Source organism: Primulina eburnea, chromosome 6 (genome assembly GCF_022965805.1).
Source record: "Primulina eburnea isolate SZY01 chromosome 6, ASM2296580v1, whole genome shotgun sequence".
NCBI lineage: Eukaryota > Viridiplantae > Streptophyta > Magnoliopsida > Lamiales > Gesneriaceae > Primulina > Primulina eburnea.
In genome coordinates this window covers 37,646,775-37,667,368 of record NC_133106.1, presented here as the reverse complement: position 1 = coordinate 37,667,368, position 20,594 = coordinate 37,646,775, and the positions used below count along the sequence as shown (strand labels likewise).

The window sequence follows — 20,594 nt, the reverse complement described above, 5'->3', positions numbered from 1 at the left end:
AGTTTTTGCACAATAATTTCCCATGAAATTATGAAGTAACATGATACAACTAACTTCTACAGGTGACCAAACTAACTGACAACCAAACATAACACCTAACTCCACAATTGTTGTTTTTAAAATTTTCCATCCATTTGCCGTCATCAAGATGTGAAATAACCACTGTGAATACTATCAAGATTCTAGTTTGAGACGAAGTAATTAGGCCATCTCCAATCCACTGCACTACATCCTGCACTACATCCTGCACTACATTGGTGTTACACTAAAATCATCTCCAACCACATTGCACTGCATTTTACACTACAATAGAATATTCCAAGAATATTCTTTTTTTTTTTCAATATTAATCTTTCTGTTTTATGTTAATTATTTATAATCTGGTTTACCGCATTACTAAAAATCTTTTTTTGACGTAATTTTTTTTATGTTTCGTAATTTTATGGTTTGTTAGTTGTCTTAGTTTGTTTATTGTTTCGTAATTTTTGTTGTTTTTTGTTCGTAATTTGTATCATTTTAACGCATTATTAATTTAATGACAACTTTGGATCTTATTTTGGAGATATTGGAGGATCGGGATCTGGTTTATCTTATTACTAAAAATCTATTTTTTACGTAATTTTTTTCATGTTTCGTAATTTTGTTGTTTCTTAGTTGTTGTCTTTGTTATTTGTTGTTTCGTAATGTTTGTTGTTGGTTGTTTGTAATTTGTACGATTTATAACGCACTAATAATTTAATTTGGTTGTTTTTAAAATTTATAGTTTTATACTTAATTATTTTCAAATCAAAATATTAAAATTTTCATAATTAAAATTTCAAAATTTTAAATAAACTTAATATAATATTTATTAAATTTATTAAAATAATAATTTATAAATTTTATTATCTAATTGAAAAATTAAGCAATTAAAATAATCTAAAACACTTTAAAAAAATTAAAAAAAAAATTAAAATGCATGTGGCGCAGCACATGTGGAGTTGAAAATAGCCCAACTCTATTTCAGCGCAAATTGGAGAGTTGCGTTGGATCAATTATTTTAACGCTACAATAGGATTGACACTATTGTAGTCTTAGGATTGGAGTTGGTCTTATGTAATTGTTGCAGCAATATAGACAGTGATGGATTACATGGATAATATAGTTCTACGATAAAACTGCCATCTGAGAACAAATATCTTTATAGATGGAGCAGTCACGTCATAAATAGCAGTCCAGATGTTTCTCTGTCTGTTGTCTTTCACGCATGTCGACACCAAGGGAACTAAATAAAGACCATCAATTGAAAACTAATAAAATGAGTGAATTCAAGCAATACGATCGATCGGCAGGTAGATTTTACCGTAGAGTTGCAGAATATTAACTCAAATTTTACATTAATTAAAGCATGATAACAATATCAACATATGTCGTCTGAATGATTCTAAAAAGACTTTATACAGATTAAGAGTATTATTTTGTATTGTGAATCACAGATAAAAATATGTGAGACCGTCTCACAATATACATATTCTTTTATATACCACTAATTTAAAAGTTTTTAAAAATATTAATGGTGAAAAATGATTAAATATCCTATTTATTCAATTTTAAATAGATATTTTTAATTATATTAAAAATACGATCATGCTGTATTATTACAAAAGAAATCAACTTAAACTTTTTTTTTGTGGAATAATTTACTTAATTTTAAAGGTTCTTTTTTTTAAAAGGAATTTGAATGAACGATGAATTGTTGTTGTGGAGAACTTACTTTTCGGAAAACCGTAAAAACCGAGAGGAATTTTTTGGAGGGTGAGTCTCGAAAACACTAGTTTATGATCTTGATGTGAAAGATTTCAGTAGAATTTTCTTTATGAGAATGCTGAATTCGCAATGTCGGGGTAGAATGATATGTTAATGTGTTTTTGTTGGAATCAGTCATTGTTTGATTGAAGAATTGTTGAATTTAGTTTCAAATCTTGATCAAGTTATAGGATTTGCATACTAATATGAGTTGTTGAGGAACAGTGTTAACGGTATTTGAGATTAGTTCAGTCTTGGATGTGATTTGTTTGGCTTATTCTCTGCAAAGCCAAGTTTGCTTTTGGAATCAGAGTCGAGCTGTTCTTGTATAGCTGGAGCTTGTTGCGGGTTGATATGCATGGCCGTCGACGTTTTGTTGGATGGATGTGTTAAAGATGTTTGATAAAAGTCCTATGAGAAAACAGAACATCTGTTGTTTAATTTTATTCATCTTCTCTAATTCTTGGTTTTGTGTTATTCTGGTTGTTGTTTCTGGCATCTTCAATTATGGGAATCCTCTCCTTACATGCCAAAATCTAATATTTTATTATGGAGTTGGTCAGCTGATTGATATGATATTAGGGAAATGTAATTTCTGAATCGAAATGCTAAGAAGTTGCTTATTGTTGGAATTCTTGTGATTCAAGTTTTTTTTGTGTATTTTTTCACAGTGTTTGTTAGAACTTAAAATATAATATCCGGCTTTTCAGCATATGGAGATAGAAAATTTTAACCACGTTAAATCTTATTTGAATTCAGCTATTGTTAAACTAAGAATTGCAGCCTATATAAAGGCTTTTTTTTTAGTTTTCATGTTAATGTATCAAGAAAAAAAAATTTCTTTACTTTCCGCAACTATTAGAGTGGCTAATATGAACAATATTTACAGATCGAAGATGCAACTCGTGTATTATACATGAAGCCCATGTACAGATTCAAATGTTGCTGCTGCCCGTTGCCAATTTTTGAAACTTTGATCCCTGTAATGCTGCAGGGTATCTATCTAAGGTGTCAAAAATTATATTCTGTGGCATCAAATGAATGGAAGAGAGAACCAAGTGAATGGAAGACAGGAACAAGTGCGACATCGAGTTGCCACTTACATGTAGTCGATGAGTTCACTGCATACTGCTATCAGAGGAATCTTCCCAAAGCGATGAAAGCATTGGACTCTATGCAAAAGTATAAATTTTGGGCTGATTCAATCACATATTCAGAGCTTGTTAAGTGTTGCATCGACCATTGTGCTGTCGAAGAAGGCAAAAGAGTTCACCAGTATGTTTTTTCCAATGGATACGAGCCCAAAACTTTCCTTACCAACACTTTCTTGAACATGTATGTGAAGTTTAAGTTACTGGATGAAGCACAAGCTTTATTTGATCAGATGCCTGAGAAAAATGTTATTTCCTGGACAACAATGATTGCTGCTTACTCTAATACTGTGCTTTATCTTAAGGCATTCCAAATGTTGATTTTGATGATTAGAGATGGAGTTAGACCCAACATGTACACATACTCTTCTGTTCTGAGATCCTGCAAAGAGTTGACTAATCTTACACAACTTCACTGCTGCATAATCAAGGTTGGTTTGGAGTCAGATGTCTTTGTGAAAAGCGCTTTAATTGATGTTTATTCCAAATTGGGTGAATTGGAGGGAGCACTCTGTATATTCAATGAGATGGTAACCAGAGATCCTGTTGTTTGGAACACCATTATTGGTGGTTTTGCACAGAACAGTAATGGTGATGAAGCACTGAATCTCTTCATTAGAATGAAGAGGTTAGGTTTCTGGGCAGATCAGTCAACTCTGACTAGTGTTCTGCGATCTTCCACTAGTTTAGCACTATTAGAACTCGGTAGACAAATCCATGTCCACTGTAATCAAGTTTGATCGAGATTTGGTCCTTAACAACGCACTTCTAGATATGTATTGCAAGTGTGGCAGTTTAAAAGATGCTAACTGCACCTTCACTAGGATGGTTGAAAAGGATGTGATCTCTTGGAGCACCATGATAATAGGATTTGCCCAGAATGGTTACAGCAAAAAAGCTCTTGATTTGTTTGAAGTAATGAAAGCTTCAGGAACCAAGCCAAATTATATCACAGTTTTGGGAGTTCTGTTTGCTTGTAGCCATGCTGGACTGGTAGAAGACGGTCGGCATTACTTCGAATCAATGAAGATGCTTTATGGAATTAATCCAGGAAGGGAACATTATGGATGCATGATTGATCTTCTTGGAAGGGCTGGGAAACTTAAAGAAGCAATGAAACTTATTCATGAAATGACAAGTGAACCAGATGCTGTCACTTGGAGAACTTTGCTTAGTGCTTGTAAAGTTCATCGTGACATGGATTTAGCTGAGTATGCCGCCAAACAAGTTCTGAAATTGGATTCTCGTGATGCGGGAACCTATATACTGCTGTCTAATATATATGCAAACACTCAAAGATGGGAAGATGTTGCAATTTTGAGGAATTCTATGAGGGATGGAGGAATCAAGAAGGAACCTGGGTGTAGTTGGATCGAGGTAAATAAGAAGATTCACACATTTATATTAGGTGACAGATCCCACCCACAAGTAAATGCTATTTATCAGGAGTTGAATGAGATCATATGGAGATTAAAGGAAGAAGGTTATGTACCTGACACAAATTTTGTCTTACAAGATATTGAAGGGGAACAGATGGAAAATTCGCTTTTGTACCATAGTGAGAAACTGGCTATTGTATTTGGTATAATGGGCTTGCCAAAAGGGAAAACAATAAGAATTAGAAAGAATCTCAGGATATGTGGGGACTGCCATGTTTTTGCAAAACTGGTGACCAAAATGGAAAATCAAAACATAGTTATCAGGGACCCTATTCGCTACCATCATTTTCAAGATGGAGCTTGCTCTTGTGGTGATTATTGGTAAATCGAGTAATGACAGTCATGACTTTCGCTGCCAGAAGCTTATTTATACAAGAATAACATGTTCACAATGGTATGCTGTCAAGATTTATTCATTAGTTCTATCTTTATGTATTATGAGTTGTCATTAAACAAATATATACGTAGAAAAAATAATTTGACATCGTCTAAATAAAATCTCTTGAACGTCAGCTGCATTTGCATGTATCCAGGACAAACTAATGCAAAAGTTGCTGGAAGGCATTCATCTCGAGCCATCTCACTGAGCTCAGTTATTTGATAATGGGATACCGACGCTTGTTCGATGATCCCTTTGTGAGTAGAACATGTGCTGATTACCCAATCTTTGTGCATAAGATTCTGAAGTATTTGTTTATGTATGTTTAATTGGCACTCAAGTTCTAGCATCAAACCAAATACTAAAACACTATAGTTTTTTCTACAGGTGCTAACAGACAGATCTGTGACCATCGGATATGGTATTTTCCCAACAGTCTTTTATCTTTTGCACATCCGCCTCTCGAGATTCCGCTGATCTGAAAATTCTAAAGCATGTAGGATCGTTTGAAAACTAGCAAAGGCATTGTAGCTGGGCAATGGCAAAGTGAGGAGCTCCAATATGCTTCCCCCTAATTCCAAGGCTTGTCCTTTTTTGTGTTTTCGACTTAAATTAAATGGCTGACGTGATTATGTTCTTCGTTCGATTTCTAGTGTAAAATAAATGAGGAATCAGATTTCGAGTGAAGAATTAACATAAAAAGATCTTGATTAGAGTTTTTCTTAGCTAGTAATTTATTGTTTGTAGAGATAATTGTCTCCTTCTTGATTTTTTAAACATATAAATTCATTCACTATAGGGAGTGTATAATGAATGATCTTTGGAATGAGGAAAAGCATCGGTCGTCATTTCTTATATCTCAATACCACTGATCATAGAAACTTTATAAATTTATTATCAGTGTGACAGGATTTAATTTTTTTAAAAAAAATCATTCAATTACAAAGATCAATTCTTGTTGAGTTGCACTTTCTTTATTTTTCAAATACAGTGGATAATTTCATTCTTATTTTTAAAATAATTAAAATCGTCATGCACATGCAAACACGAGTATGATTTTCACACAACCTACCACTCTTGTAATAGAGGGGAAGAAATAAATCAAACTTTTAAACATAAATTTTAAGATGTCTAAATCTCAACCCTCAACCATTTATCAACCCACATCCGCCACTTGTTCGAAATTTGTGGAAGTGGTCTCTTGCTTGGTGAATGAATCCAATACCCAATTTTATTTGAATCTCGTTGAAATTATATATTATTATGTTTGTGTAATCATTGTCCAATCAAGTTGCCAACAATATTGTTTATCTTACAGCTAAAATTTCACGTCACATAATCTTAGTTATGGCTGACAATAATCTAATAAAACCAACATTATTGCAATTAAATGATCTTTAAATCACATGGAAAAAATCCACAAGCTTTAGTACAATAAGTTGGAGAACAAGAATTGACAGTAGGTGTTCTCTATATTTATTTTATATTAAATATTAGCTAATAGACAAAAAAAAAAGTTCACTCAGGGGTCGGGGAAGTTGAAGGGTCGATCTCAAATACTCTGAGGCACATAATTTTAATCTTTGTAAAAAAATTAATTCTTATAATTATTGAAACTTAATTTCCATGAACAATATACGAATTGAAAACAATTGTCCAACTTCTGATGCCAGTAAGGAAGAGACAAGTGAAAATATCGAAGCATCAAATCATTCCATGCTTTATAAGCGATTCGATTGATTTTACCCTTTATGGAAAATATTTCAGGCAAATGTCACATTTTTATTCAATTTTCGTATTATAGCAGAATACGTGCCGACATCTTGACATTTAGTCTTGCCACAAATAAATCAGCTCAGAAAATTTTTGTTATTGGGATTTTGTTTCACTAATATTAATTTATTCATCTCATCTTACAATTGAAAATAGGATGCTAACTAACACCATTTGTTTTATTGAATTGAGAGAGAGAATTGTTACAAATGAATTCGAGATATCAGTCGAAATCCGATATTATATGAGTAACAAGTCATTCTGATATAAATGATCGTTTTTATACACCTTGTATTTGGCGAGAGCTTAAAATATTTTAAAAAAATCGAATTTTAGATCATTTAAATTTGTTCGAAAAGAACGGTAAAAAAAACTTTAGTCCGAAAGATACCTAATAGCAAATTAATTAGAATTTTAGTAGGTAAAGGGTTATTTCGCTGACAAATGATATACAAGGAACTTGTACACTAGAAAATAATATAAAGACAAAAACAAGTCTTCAATATCCCACCAAGTGAAAGTCGACTTGAAAATAATATAGAGAGCATAAATTTTATTCTAACCTTCTATTAAGCAGATAATTTAGGCTACGTGCATGCTCTAACCACATTCATTCATTTGAAAAGTTAATTAATTAATAGTTGAAGTGAAACCCAACAAAAACTAATACAACATCGGCCTTTTTTTATTGCAACTTCGACAAAAGAGAGAAAATATTGTACTTCCTGCCGAGATAAATATATAGCCCTAATTTGTCCCTACAGTAAATAACTTGGATCCAAGTACCGTCGCCTCTTCTTCTTTTTTTAAAATAAAATAATAATTGATCCAATTATTACAAAAAAAAAAACTAAATTTTATTGTGTATAATACTAATAGACAATAAAAGCGTTGAAAAACGAAGTCATGCACATAAATGTTGTGGTCTAATTTTCTACTCGTGGCCTTAATTTACAAGTGACCAGCTTCCTATTTAAGAGAGTCTCATTTTTCACTCTCCAAGAACCTGAACAATATGCCCAGCTAGCTAGTGAGCAATAACGAAAAGGGTCCGATCAAGTCTTTTTTTCATATATCCCAAACTAGTTTATGTAATAATTAATTATACAAGCTAAGGAATATATATTATGCCAGACAGAAGGGCCAAAGTTTCCACATTTACAGAAGATGAGGCTAACGATCTCATCTCGAAATTACAAACATTGTTGCCCGCGGATTCAAGCTCGAGATCCATAACAAGGGTACGTAATGTCTATTTCTTCTTCTTTGGTTTTCTTTGCTTTGATTTTTCGAAAAATCGAAACGATCCATCGACGTCTTTGGTTTGTATGATTATTCTTGTACTAATAATAGATGCCAGCCTCAAAAGTTCTGAAGAAAACATGCAATTACATCAAGAAACTGGAGAAAGAGGTGGACTGTTTAAGTGACAAACTTTCCAAGCTTCTGGCTTCTGAAGACATCACGAGCCTTGATGCGAATACTAACCCTACTCCAGCGATGAGGGGGCAAATTGAAAAATAAAACCCTAAAACGGAGGCTAAAACAAATGGATTTTTTAGAGGTTTCCCCACGTCTGCCAACGGCACATATGATCAGAGGAGGACCCATGAATATAGTTCATGAGATTGATATATTATAAATCATGTATTTTCGGAATAAAATTTTCTATTTTATAAAATTAGTTAGCAGGAGAAAGTATATGCATGTATTTATATCTATATTTTATGATATGATATATACATTTCTAGTAATATCATTGGTTATATATGACATCTATCTTGACCAAATTATAACGAAGCAATTAATATTGTGAAACAGATCTCCGACTCGATCTAATTCATGAAATATAGATTATGTATATATTATCTCATTCACAATTCCACGTAATATAGATTATGTATATATTATATATTGTTATCTGTTTTTATTGTTGTATATTATATTTATCGATATACATGATTTGTTGTCGGTAAGTTGATATTTCAATATTATCTTTCAGACAATAATTGAAATTAATTAAACGAAGGACCATTCTAGCTAGCTAGCTAGATTCGTACTTATCATTAAAAACCTAATTAATGTGATATTTATTTCATTATTCGTGGAAAAAATTGTCCCAAAATTAAATCCATTGATATATATTATTTCTTCACATATTATTTGGGATAAAATTACGCAAATCCGTGCTGTATAAGCCTTATAAAGAAAGTTAGTGGCCAGAGTTAAACGCGCAAAGCTCATCAATTATTCAAATTAATTTTATAGTAAATATTTACAGAAATATTATAAGTAAAATTTAAGGTTGACGATGATAAATATGGTTAATAAAAGCCGGCCGACAATTTGGCAGTTTTTCACGAGATCCGAGTTTGATTTTAACTGCTGTTATGCTGTATACGTTGAGACTTTTCAAATAAAATGTCAACCGATATTAAGACAAAGGTTGCAAGTCTTTTATTTAAATCAGTAGACTGACTCATGCGTTGCGTTCATGTATAATATTTTTAATAATTCATGTTTTTTTATATTTAAACGAGGGTCAAAATGTAACCATAAGAAATAGTGGGTGACCACAGTTACATTTTGATATATGAATTTAAAAATAAATAGAAAAAAAAAAGAAGAAGAAAAAAGACATAAGAAAAAATTGAACATGAAACTTGAGAATTAAGAAACAAAGACTCTATCTAGTGAGCTTCATGTGACTTACATTAAAATTTTAACACTTTATTAATATATATAACCATTAAAACAGATCATGACACAAAAAAATTAATTACTCTAAATGCCTCGATATATATATTTATTTAGGGCTACGTACTTTATTAATATATATATTTATTCAGGCTACTTACTTTGGGAGGAAAAATCGTTTCCGGGCTAAACCAGACTATGCCCGGAATCGGCCCATAGGATATTGGTCAGGGAGGCCTAATGAATTGGCCGTAAACAGGCTCTTGATCAGGGCTACGTACTTTGGGCCCATTTGAGGAAAAAAAATGTTTTAGATATCAATCGATCAATTTTTGTTTTTTTTTTTTAAAAAAAACAAAACTAATCAATCGGCACGATAACATGTCAAATTTATATTTTAAAAAATCATACAGTGAAAGAATGGGTCTATTTTATTTTAACAAATTATATATGTATGATTTAAAAAAAACCTCCAGAGTTGACAATATGAGGCAACCGCGTGGATTCCATCAAATAGCCAACCGGGAACAAGTTCGGTCAACGCCTTCCCTCCCACATTATTTATCTGATGTATAAGTAATTGAGGCAGTGTTCATGTATGTACCAATCCGCCATGGCCACTCTTCTCTCTGCATTAGCACTTACAACTCTTTTGCTAATAACAACGCCGGCTCATGCAGGTGATTGACTCAATTTCAGCATACCATTTTCATTTTTCCTGTGGATTGATGATATATACGTATATATATTTACGCAATTCGGCATTTTTTGTATATAATAAATAAACTATTAGGAAGACGGAGTTGGCAGAAGAATAGTGGGGAAATTTTCAGATTGGGAGTAGTTTCTCATGCAACCGGTACTTACACCGGCAAAACTAACGCAACCGACGGTTAGTGTCGCTCGCTCGCACCACATATATCTGTATATTATTTAATTTGATGATTTATTTTTTGTACTTTAGTGTTGGGATTGGTCTATTTATTCACCCAATATCCGTTGCTGGAGGAAGCTAACGGGGACCCGTGCTTTCCACCAGTGTGGTCATGGATAGAGTGCAATTCCGATCCCCGACCGCGTGTCATAGCGCTGTAAGATCTATTGCAAATTTCATTCTTTTCACGACGAATTTAAGAAAGTTATAAAATACGTAAATAAATATGAAACAGGAATCTTGCGAGCAGATTGCTATTTGAGACACTTCCCGACTTCAGTATGATGGATGCTCTTGAATCCATGTATGTAATTATTGTCCAGCTTTCAAAAGTCGGTGAACGTTTGACTAATGGTTAGGAGTTAAATTCTCCCTACCAATATTTTATCAGATGAATATATCGCTCGCACATGACTTGCCTAACATGATTTACCCGACTAGTACTGTGATTTACATGTTATTACATTAATTCGAAGGTGTAATGACGGCCGCTTCTTACATCATAAAAAAATAATTATTGTCAAATATGTTACCAAAATCCATATAATTTAATTATTTGTTGATTAATTGCAGAGATTAACAGCAAAATAGCCTTTATGGAATCATTCCTTCATTTCTCGGAGACTTCCCAAACCTCCAAAACCTGTGAGTTATAATATACCTAGTCATCTCCAAAATTATTATATATCCCGATCCCTTTTTAATTTTCATACTAATTTTCCACATGCATTATAATGAATATTTAATTTGTATATGGGAAAAGCTCTTGTATAATTAGTTATGTACGTCCAATGTTCTGATTGAGAATATCTCGATTCATCGATCGGATATGGGTGAGTCGAAAATTAGTGTCTATCATGATAATTTGTTTACATTATTATTCTCTTTTTAATTATAGGAATTTGGCTTACAATCTATTCACTGGACAAGTGCCTGATTCAATAGCATGCAATAAGAACTTAAAATTAAGGTACGTACGCACGCCTTCCGAAACCATTTTTTTTAAGGTTTGTCTCTGTGTGTATTTTTTATATGATAAAATTATAGATTTTGAATTTACTGGTTCACTATTTTTCATAAGTATAACGTATCGAGATAATATATATATGTAATGGCAGCCTTGATGGTAACTACGGCTTATACGCATCGAATTCGTGCCCATCGGGCACAAACAGGGCTGTTCCGAAGACAACGACCACCTCACAACCTAATTATTCAGGCGATGGTTATGTATATACACCCACAACGTACAGAAAGAAAAGTAAAACGCCTGTCATAGTGGGAAGCGTAGTTTCAATATCGGGTGTCATCGGGATTGCCATCGGAATTTTCGCTATATTCCGTCACAAGGCCAAGGTTGCAGCTGCCGTTGCTGCTGCCAATGCACAAGGTGACTACAAACTCGGAAATCCAAATCCATTTTTTTAATTTTAGGCCTTGAAAAACACACAAACACTCGTGTGTATATATATCTATTATCTACAGCGGAGTAAAATGATTCATGATAGAAGGGTTTTTATGAAAATTTTCAAACGAGTGGGTCTCATGTGAGACCGTCTCACGAATTTTAATCTGTGAGACTGGTCAACCCTATCCACATTCACAATAAAAAGTGATATTCCTAGCATAAAAAATAATATTTTTTCATGGATAACCCAAATAAGAGATTCGTTTCACGAATACGACCCGTGAGACTGTCTCACACAAGTTTTTGCCTTTTCAAAATATAAGTACCTTCCATTTAATGAGTGGGTCTCATGTGAGACTGTCTCACGGATCTTAATCTGTGAGACGGGTCAACCCTACCGATGTTCACAATAAAATATAATACACTTAGCATAAAAAATAATACTTTTCAGGGATGACCCAAATAAAAAATTCGTCTCACAAATACGACTCGTGAGACCATTTCACACAAGTTTTTGCCCCATCTAATATATCGTTTACATAATTTTTTTTTTTTTTTGTGTTGTGTAATTTATATGTAAAAAACTTAGATAATATTATGGTATTTTATAACAATTTTCGAGTTAGTCAATCAGCACTGATTTGATTTTACTAAATTAATTGTATTACTTTTTCAGGGGCGAATCATGAACAAAGCAATCCAAAGCTCAATATTCCTATGGAGGAAATGCCAATGAATACACGTCCAACCAATCTAAGCCCATGAGCGATAGATTTTTATCCTATAAAATGTTGGTGCCATATTTTAAATCTGTGCATTTTAAGATAGATTGAAATCTCTTCAAATTTAAATTGAAAGTTATTTCATGTTTATGGAATGACTAATCTGCATCCACCTAGATTTTGCAGGAAAAATGGAGGAATACATATATAAAAGGTTTCCTATATAATTAACATATGATATCAACTAATTCTTCTGAGTTTACTGTCTGTTTAATTTTGGTTTCGATTTCATATTAAGGGGTGTTTGGCATAGCTTATAAATTGTTTTAAAACTTATAAGCTCTTATAATTTGTTTGGTAAAAAAAAAGCTTTAAACAACTTATAAGATGTAAAAATAAGATGTTACCCACCATTTTTAAAAAAAATCTTATTATTATATTTCACTTCTCCAAAATATCCTTATATATCTTCTTAAATCTCCATTTTCTCACTTCTTAAATCCTCACTTAATCACTTTGCTTCTTTTTTTTTTAAATCAAATTTAAAATACGATTTTATTCTATCTTTTTTTTTTAAGATATAAAAAAAATTATTATTTTATTGATTGAATTATTAACTATAATTTATATATATATATATATATATATATATATATATATATATATCTATAGATATAATTACATTAACTCATAATATTATATATATTTTGGTAATTTTGACAATAAAAATATCATATAATATCAAACAAATTAACATCTTTAAGTTGTTTAAAATAAGATCTTACAGTTTATAAACTCTTAAATTAATTTATAAGATATAAAAACTTATAAGTCGTTTCAATTTAGCCAAACAACTTCTACGTACAGAACAGAATAATTTCCAATTAAGTTGTACTATTTTATATTTTGAGCTTGGCAAAAACTTGTGTGAGACGGTCTCACGGGTCGTAATTGTGAGACGGATCTCTTATTTGGGTCACCCATGAAAAAATATTACTTTTTATGCTAAGAGTATTACTTTTTATGCTAAGAGTATTACTTTTTATTGTGAATATGGGTAGGATTGACCCGTCTCACGGATTATGATCCGTGAGACGGTCTCACATGAGACTCACCCTTTGAGCTTAGCTAACAAAAGTTGGCGGTCATTAATATAGTATTGTATCGTGTCTTATCATCATTGAATTTAAAACGAGTATGACGGATTTTATGCAAACAAGATATTACTTACATAAATATTTTATTTGGGATCGTGTTTATTGTCTTTGGGTTCATCTTCATATCCAAGAAAAACAAGTCTTTTTTAAACAATTAAAAAAGTCAACGGGATCAAAATCGTGATGGTGCAAGATAAATTAACTTGAAAATGATAGCATTATTTTCTAATAAAATTATAAGTCATATTTAAATAAATAAAATTCTCATTGACATATCTCCGATCCTCATGACCTCCTCAAGAAAAAAATTGAATTGCACTTATTTTAAGTTTAATCACACTAAAATATTTTAGTAATAATTTAAATTAATAATTAAAATCAAGGTAAGCAATTGTATTTTAGAATGATGTTTTAGGAGATAAATATTGTAACTGAAATATAATCGCATTTGAAAATATATTATTTTGATTTATAAGAGTTGTAATTCTTGTTCTCACGTTTTATGTTTCTACGTATAGTTACCACAGAACAATCTTTTCCTGATATGAATATAACTAAAACAATGCATCATAATAAGACGAAAGATGAATTTCTTAATGACTGTTTACTCGTTATATTGAGAAGCAGATTGTTAATAAATTCAATATATATTCACTTGTAAATGATTTTCGTGATATGCAAGAGACGTTCTAAATTTAATAGATTCAGAAAGTAATTATGTATTTTGGACTATTTGATGACTAATATTGATGTATATATTATGGATTTTTTGAACAAAAATATAAAACACTCAGGAGTTGACAATCTGAGGCAGCCGCGTGGATTCCGTCGAATATCCACCCTGGATCGAACTTGTTTGGTCGACGGCATGAATGTCAACACCTTTGCATATATGTTTTTTGATCGATCTTTCCTGTTTTGTCTGGATAAAACTTTAGTAAGTAATTAGGTCAGTGTTCATGCATGCATGTATCAATAGCCGGTCTACGATTTTGTATTATAATATTAATTTTCATTCCATTTTTTCAAAAAAAAATTTTGTCAACTCCTGCACTTGATATTTGTACTAACGCAGTTTTTTTATTTTCCTATACAATCATTAGATAATTACTATAATTTCATTTCTTATACAATTTAAAAAAAATCACTTGATTTTTTCACACTACAAAAATAAAACAATAAAAAAAATCGAATTATCGAATGAAATCGGTTAGATAAGTTATTTCAGTGTAAAAAGAATTGTACTCAAAATAATATTTTATTTTATTTATAACTGTTGTTACTTTTATTAATATATTTTTTAAAATATATTAATTATTAATTATTTCGATTTATTTATTGTTATTCCTAATATCGATATATAATTTATCTTTTATTGATAATTAATTTAATTATTTGTTTTGTGTATAAAATAATAATAGTATTTTTTAAAAAATAAACTATATAATAATTTTAAGAGTTTGAAAAATTAGAAAATGAGAAAATACAATAATATTTTTTAAAAAACAAAAAACAAGAGCCGGGGTTTGTGACCCGGCCCTCATTCAATTTTTCAAATGACGGGGTTTCGACCTCGTTTTATTGTCACAAATATTTCATATTCATATTCAATTTACAACACAGGAGCTTTCCATGACTTCCTTCCTTAGACTCAATAGATTATATCCCTCAAAACACCGTCAAAGGGGACCTCACGATGAGGCATTGCTTCAGCCACCAAAGCACCCCAATTTACATCAACCCTTTCATTTATGCTTCACTGATTAAAGCTTGCAACAAAGCTCGGGCCTTTCTTGAAGTTAAATTGATACATGGCCATGTATCTTGTAGTTATTTTGCGGAAAATGGCAAACCAAAATTTGCAACTCTTCCCCAGACGATGAAAAAGCTCAGGCCTTTCTTGAAGTGGCCTTGATATAAGAAACAACAAAAGGAAGACAAAAAGAAAAGAAAGGAACTCAAAACCATTGTGTCCATTTCCTTTCTTAGCACACACACACATATATATATAAACAGCAAAAATTTCTAACATGAAACTGAATGCACCATACAGAAACGGTGATAGAACTTAAATCATGATTATTTGATTTTATTATGGTAATTATGGTAATTGATTTAAGTATAAACTTACCATTTTGTGAAATATATATAATGGTGATTAAGGTCATTGATTTTATTATGGTAATTAAGGTCATTGGTCTTGGCGCACACATACAAATTCCTTACCATTTTAATAGGGTGAACAGTTGACCCACTGACTGCAAATACACTGAAAGAATCCAAATAATAATTCTTAAAACTTTATGCTTAGAATTTATAAAGGTATGGACAATTATATATATAGTTCACAAAATGGTAAGGAATTTGTTTTTTCTATTGATTTCTTGTGTATCTTATGGCTCATTTGATGCAGAAAAATAATTGTTAAAATATATCTTTTTAAGTAGCAATAATATACAGTAAAAATTGTGAAGTACATGATAGATCGTCTATAGTATTTATATACAGTAGTAATTGTGGAAATACAGCAATAATTGTGCAATTGGTTTAACGGTTGACCCACTTAAATGCAATTGAAGACAGTAGAAATACATATGAAGCCACAATAATATAAATATGTATTTACTCTTAGCCCTAGTCAAATTTGGACTTTTACTTTTATTATTATATACCTATACATATTTATGTAGGTTTACGTATTTACAATTGTAAAACTGTATTTTTATTCAATAATAGATGATAGATAAGCTCAATAGCACAGCCCAAAACCAAAAGTCTAGTATGTTAACTTATGTGGATAGCATTTCACTTTTGTTAGCCACTCCACGATTAATCCGAAGCCCTGACATTTGCGAGACTGCCAGTTTCTAAGCATCATTTTCCTTCCGTCAGGGCATGAATCACACCATAATGCTTACCAGTAATCTCTGCACGAGCAAACACCGTTCTTGAAAGAGTGATATCGACTCCTATCTCTCAATGCAATCTCCACTTCGTATACTTTAGAAATCAGTTTCATCACAGTGTGACAATCTTTGCATACTCTCAAGTTCTTCACAATTCTCAAGACGCCACACCCTCTCAATCTTGCCATCCCAAAAGCAACAGCCAACTTCTCACTGTGAGTAATAACTGCATTTTCCTTTTCCTCCTCTTCAATATCATGTAAAAAGTTGACAACATTAGGAATGTAACTTCCGTCTCTTCTTAGTCTTAACATGATCTCTTCTAGCTTCTTATAAGCCACCGTTGTTACATCATCCTGCTTGGCACCAGCTACAAAAGTATACATGACCTTCTCAACTTCAATCATACTCCAACCAGGAGTTTTCTTTATTTTTTCTTCAGCCATTGATCTTCTTAGCTTCGCGACATCTGTCCACTGCCCTGCTACTGCATAAATATTAGACAATAATACGTGATCACCAGAGTTTTCAGGGTCCAACTCCGATAGCCTTTTCTTGACCTCCTCTGCCAAATTGACATTACCATGAAAACTACACGCTCCAAGAAGTGTCCGCCAAATAATGGCACTGGGTGGAATTGGCATCTCAGATACAAAGTTATAAGCTTTCACCAGTTGACCGGCCCGACCATATAAATCAACCATGCATCCGTAATGTTCGATTGTAGGCTTAATCCTATACACATTGGTCATTTTATCAAAAAAATTGCAGCCCTGTTCCACTAAACCGGCATGACTACATGCATAAAGAATCACAATAAATGCAATTCCATCTGGTTGGATCCCAGATGCCTCCATTTGATTAAAAAGATTTAGTGCCTCTTCACCATGCCCTTGAATCGCAAGACCTATTATCATCGAGGTCCAGGTAACAATACTCCTTTCACCGGGCATCCTCTTGAAGACTAGACTAGCCATATCAATGCTCCCACACTTCGAATAAGTATCTATTAGTGCATTATTTACCGTTGTAATCCAAACAAAGCCTGCTTTCTCAATGAAACCATGTAATATCTTTGTGAATTCAAGCGCTCCCGCTTGTGCACAAGCAGATAAAGCTCCTGTAAAACTCACCTCGTTAGGCCTCAACCCCACCTTCTGTAATTCCTTGAAATATCTAAATGCTTCATCAAAACAACCGTTTTGAGCAAACCCCACTATCATTGTATTCCAAGAAACGTCATCCTTTATTGGCGTGTCCACAAATAACTTCCGTGCCAAATCCAACTCCCCCATTTTTGCATATGCAGCGAGCATCAAATTATAAGAAGCTGAGTTTCGTAATGGCGTCAAATTAAACAATCTCTCTGCGCCTCTTACATCACCGCACCTAAAGAAAGCTGTCAAAATGGCATTCCATGACACAACATTTGGGTCAGCAATTTCATCGAACACTTTGTTTGAAAGCAAAATACACCCACATTCTGCATACAAACTGATCAATGTTGTTGCCACAAAGAGATGGGTATTGATCCCACGTTTCATAGACTGGCAATGGAGCTGAACCCCTGAACGAAAACACCGCATGTTTGCCGCAGCTTTGAGAGTGAAAGCAAAGGAGAAGCTGTCAGGAGGGTTGCCCAAATTCTTCAGCATCAGAATGAATGTAAAGATTGAATTTTTAGGAAACTCTGAATCAGAAAAACCACGAATGAGGGTGTTGTACATGAACACATCGGGGTTCGCGGCATGGAGAAGGAGGTGGCGAGCATAGTCCAATGCGGCAGAAAGGTTGACCGAGCAGTGGAGTATGAATTTTCCGGCTATAAAGGGGTCGGAATCCAGACCGCTCTTCACGGTGCGGGCGTGTAATTGTTGGAGGGATTTGAGGGTCTTGCAGCAATTCAGCAGCGAGACACAAATTTGTTCTGCACTGTTCATCACAACCTCGTCACCCAGGTTTTCGTAAGACCGTTCGAGGTATCCACTCTGCTAATATGTTACTCGTGAAATTCTTCCAAAGATGATTAATTTGCAACATTTCATATAACGCTTCTCGGTGGATTAACTAAAATTTCTCTATAACAAAGATACAGTTTTCAAAACTTTTCGCTTTTCTCAAGCAAATCGCCCACTTCTTGGCCATCCCTTTCTACGTGTATATGAAATCGAAGAAACAAGAAACGTAGGGCAGGAGCACAAACAAGGTGGAAAGGGTGAATATTGGGCCCCTCAATACATACAGAATGAATCTACCGTGTCGAATATTTTGAGAGGGTAGTTTACTTAGAATAGAGTTTCAACCATGTTAAGTTAATTACCAACGCTATAATAAGGCAATAATTATGCATTAATTGTCATTTGTTTGACTTAAAATATTTTTGTTAGCTCAGAGTGGCCAAATTTTATGATTTTTTTTGTGGTTGTAGAAGAGATGCCCGAAATCCCCTGGAGAAGTGTTCACGAGGAGATGGGGATCCTGTTATTTCACTTGATGCTTCCCAACCAAACTCACAGGAAGAGTTTGCTAAGGCGGATATACATTCGGAGAATGACAATTCCCATGATTTCCCTGGTTGTCAAGAACAAACGGCTGCTTATCCTTTCTACATTTCTGGGGTGATGAATCAAACCACGATGCCAACAGGATCTAGCTATCACAAAAACCTAGCAGATGTTAATAACCAAGCTAATTCAACCATATTGTCCAACTACAATCATATTCCTCAATGCACTGCTCACATCCCTGGGATGCGGCCATCTTATCCTTTTTATCCGTTTATGTGCCTACAACCTGGTCAAATTCCAGTACTATGGTCAGCACATGAAAACAATGCCTCCAATGAAGGAAAGCTGCACAAAGTTTGATCGTAGGCAGGCAGCGTTGATGAAATTCAGGCAGAAACGCAAGGAGAGATGCTTTGACAAGAGGATCAGGTATGTCAAACGAAAAAAAGTTGTGGAACGTAGACCTCGTGTAAGGGGCCAGTTTGTGTGTAAAGTGAATGGAGTTAACGTGGATCTTAATGGGCAACCTCCTTCAACAGAAGATGATCAAGAAGAAGAGGAAGAGTCTGATGAGGAAGATCAAAATGCCGGTATGCATGGGTCTTTCACCCTAGGAAGTTGCTTCAGTATTCCCCTAATAAACGTCAAGTCATGGAGATTACAAGTCTGATGTTATCTTCCTACTGTCATGATAGATTAAGTTCAGCTCAAGGACTTCTTGCTTAACAAATTTACTAGTAACGCAGGTCGATAGCATATGGACTCCATGTGTCTGATGTCGATAATGTTCTTCCGTAGGATGTCATGATAAATGCTTCAGGATATTCATATGGGACTGACGACTTGATGCTACCGTAAGGTGGAATCTTTCCCTAAATTTAACTGTGATTCGAAGGTTTTGATACATTCATTCGGATACGGATGGAAGAGAATCTTCAATTGACATTTTATTGACGGCCTGATGATACATATATCTATTTTCGGGTATCAAAATTTGGCTGTATTTTCAGTATGGATTAATTTTTTTATTTTTTGTATCTTTTTGATGTCTCGAGTGGCTTATCTTGTTTTTCCTAAGCTGATTCATATCACAAGAAAGCCTCGACTCAACAAATCAAATTAAGTCCAATAAATTCGAAATTGTGAGTTCATCATGAACTTTAATATTTTTATTGATTCAAATTTAATAGAAAAATCAACCTAAATTTCTCGAGTCAAAATTCAACTAAACAAAACTTCAAACCAAAAGAGATGGACTCCTATTCGGCAATCGTACTAGTTATTATTACAAAGCACAAAAAATAAAAAAAAAACTTAAAAGAAACGTTTGACATTTTAAAACGTTGTACTAAAATAATTTTAAAATTTCGAATTCTCCACTAAAAAAAATTGAATAAAAAATAATTATATTAAAAGGAGTGTTGGACAATGTGAAAAAACAGCTAATTATTTAAATTATAGTTTTGAAATTTTTTTGTTCATATTGATGAAGAATAATAATTAGAATCCAAAAGTATTTGTCTATTACATCAAACATTAATAATTTAATAGTTGAGTTGGAGCATCGATTAGCATGCAGGAAATGAAGAAAATAGAATGTTTTGTAAGGAGGTGGTTGTTGTGTTGTGTGTTCCTTCCTTAGTATTTGACGGACGAGGATTTCATCGACTATTTTGTTACGCAAACGATTGGAAACTACTGATGCTGGATTTCTAAGGGATCCAACTCACACTTTA

The 20,594-nt window shown here is 33.0% G+C and overlaps 3 protein-coding genes across 4 annotated transcripts; 2 read left to right on the top strand and 1 right to left on the bottom strand.

Moving 5' to 3' along the window:
• The first annotated feature begins 1,677 nt into the window (after positions 1 to 1,677).
• Positions 1,678 to 5,541, top strand: LOC140835037 (pentatricopeptide repeat-containing protein At2g03880, mitochondrial-like). The gene is given in 5 exon segments (XM_073200338.1): positions 1,678 to 1,794; positions 2,675 to 3,661; positions 3,663 to 4,769; positions 4,909 to 5,011; positions 5,142 to 5,541. Coding segments are annotated over 2 exon segments (1,998 nt in total). The 5' UTR covers positions 1,678 to 1,794; positions 2,675 to 2,701; the 3' UTR covers positions 4,701 to 4,769; positions 4,909 to 5,011; positions 5,142 to 5,541.
• Positions 5,542 to 9,822: 4,281 nt separating this feature from the next.
• LOC140833605 (probable LRR receptor-like serine/threonine-protein kinase At1g67720) lies at positions 9,823 to 12,488 on the top strand. The gene is made up of 8 exons (XM_073197939.1): positions 9,823 to 9,904; positions 10,018 to 10,116; positions 10,189 to 10,315; positions 10,394 to 10,462; positions 10,732 to 10,803; positions 11,057 to 11,128; positions 11,277 to 11,548; positions 12,243 to 12,488. Exons 1-5 carry the CDS (start codon positions 9,823 to 9,825, stop codon positions 10,736 to 10,738), a joined length of 384 nt encoding a protein of 127 aa, XP_073054040.1. The 3' UTR covers positions 10,739 to 10,803; positions 11,057 to 11,128; positions 11,277 to 11,548; positions 12,243 to 12,488.
• Positions 12,489 to 14,235: 1,747 nt separating this feature from the next.
• LOC140835036 (pentatricopeptide repeat-containing protein At1g74630) lies at positions 14,236 to 19,816 on the bottom strand. 2 transcript variants are annotated; one of them, XM_073200337.1, is made up of 2 exons: positions 16,352 to 18,615; positions 14,236 to 14,327 (listed from the first exon to the last, which is right to left on the bottom strand). In XM_073200337.1, the coding sequence occupies exon 1, from the start codon at positions 18,289 to 18,291 to the stop codon at positions 16,360 to 16,362; it is 1,932 nt and encodes a 643-aa protein (XP_073056438.1). In that variant the 5' UTR covers positions 18,292 to 18,615; the 3' UTR covers positions 14,236 to 14,327; positions 16,352 to 16,359. The 2 variants fall into 2 exon arrangements, with proteins under 2 accessions (XP_073056438.1, XP_073056437.1); XM_073200336.1 differs by lacking the exon at positions 14,236 to 14,327 and adding an exon at positions 18,984 to 19,816 and having other exon boundaries at positions 15,963 to 18,467.
• Between the last annotated feature and the right edge of the window lie 778 nt (positions 19,817 to 20,594).

Excerpts from the sequence above, each read along its gene's own strand:
- LOC140833605 (XM_073197939.1), top strand. The coding sequence starts at position 9,823 with ATGTACCAATCCGCCATGGCCACTCTTCTCTCTGCATTAGCACTTACA. Across the intron at positions 9,905-10,017 it reads AACAACGCCGGCTCATGCAG|GAAGACGGAGTTGGCAGAAG; the intron begins GTGATTGACTCA and ends ATAAACTATTAG. Across the intron at positions 10,117-10,188 it reads CAAAACTAACGCAACCGACG|TGTTGGGATTGGTCTATTTA; the intron begins GTTAGTGTCGCT and ends TTTGTACTTTAG.
- LOC140835036 (XM_073200336.1), bottom strand. The coding sequence starts at position 18,291 with ATGAACAGTGCAGAACAAATTTGTGTCTCGCTGCTGAATTGCTGCAAG.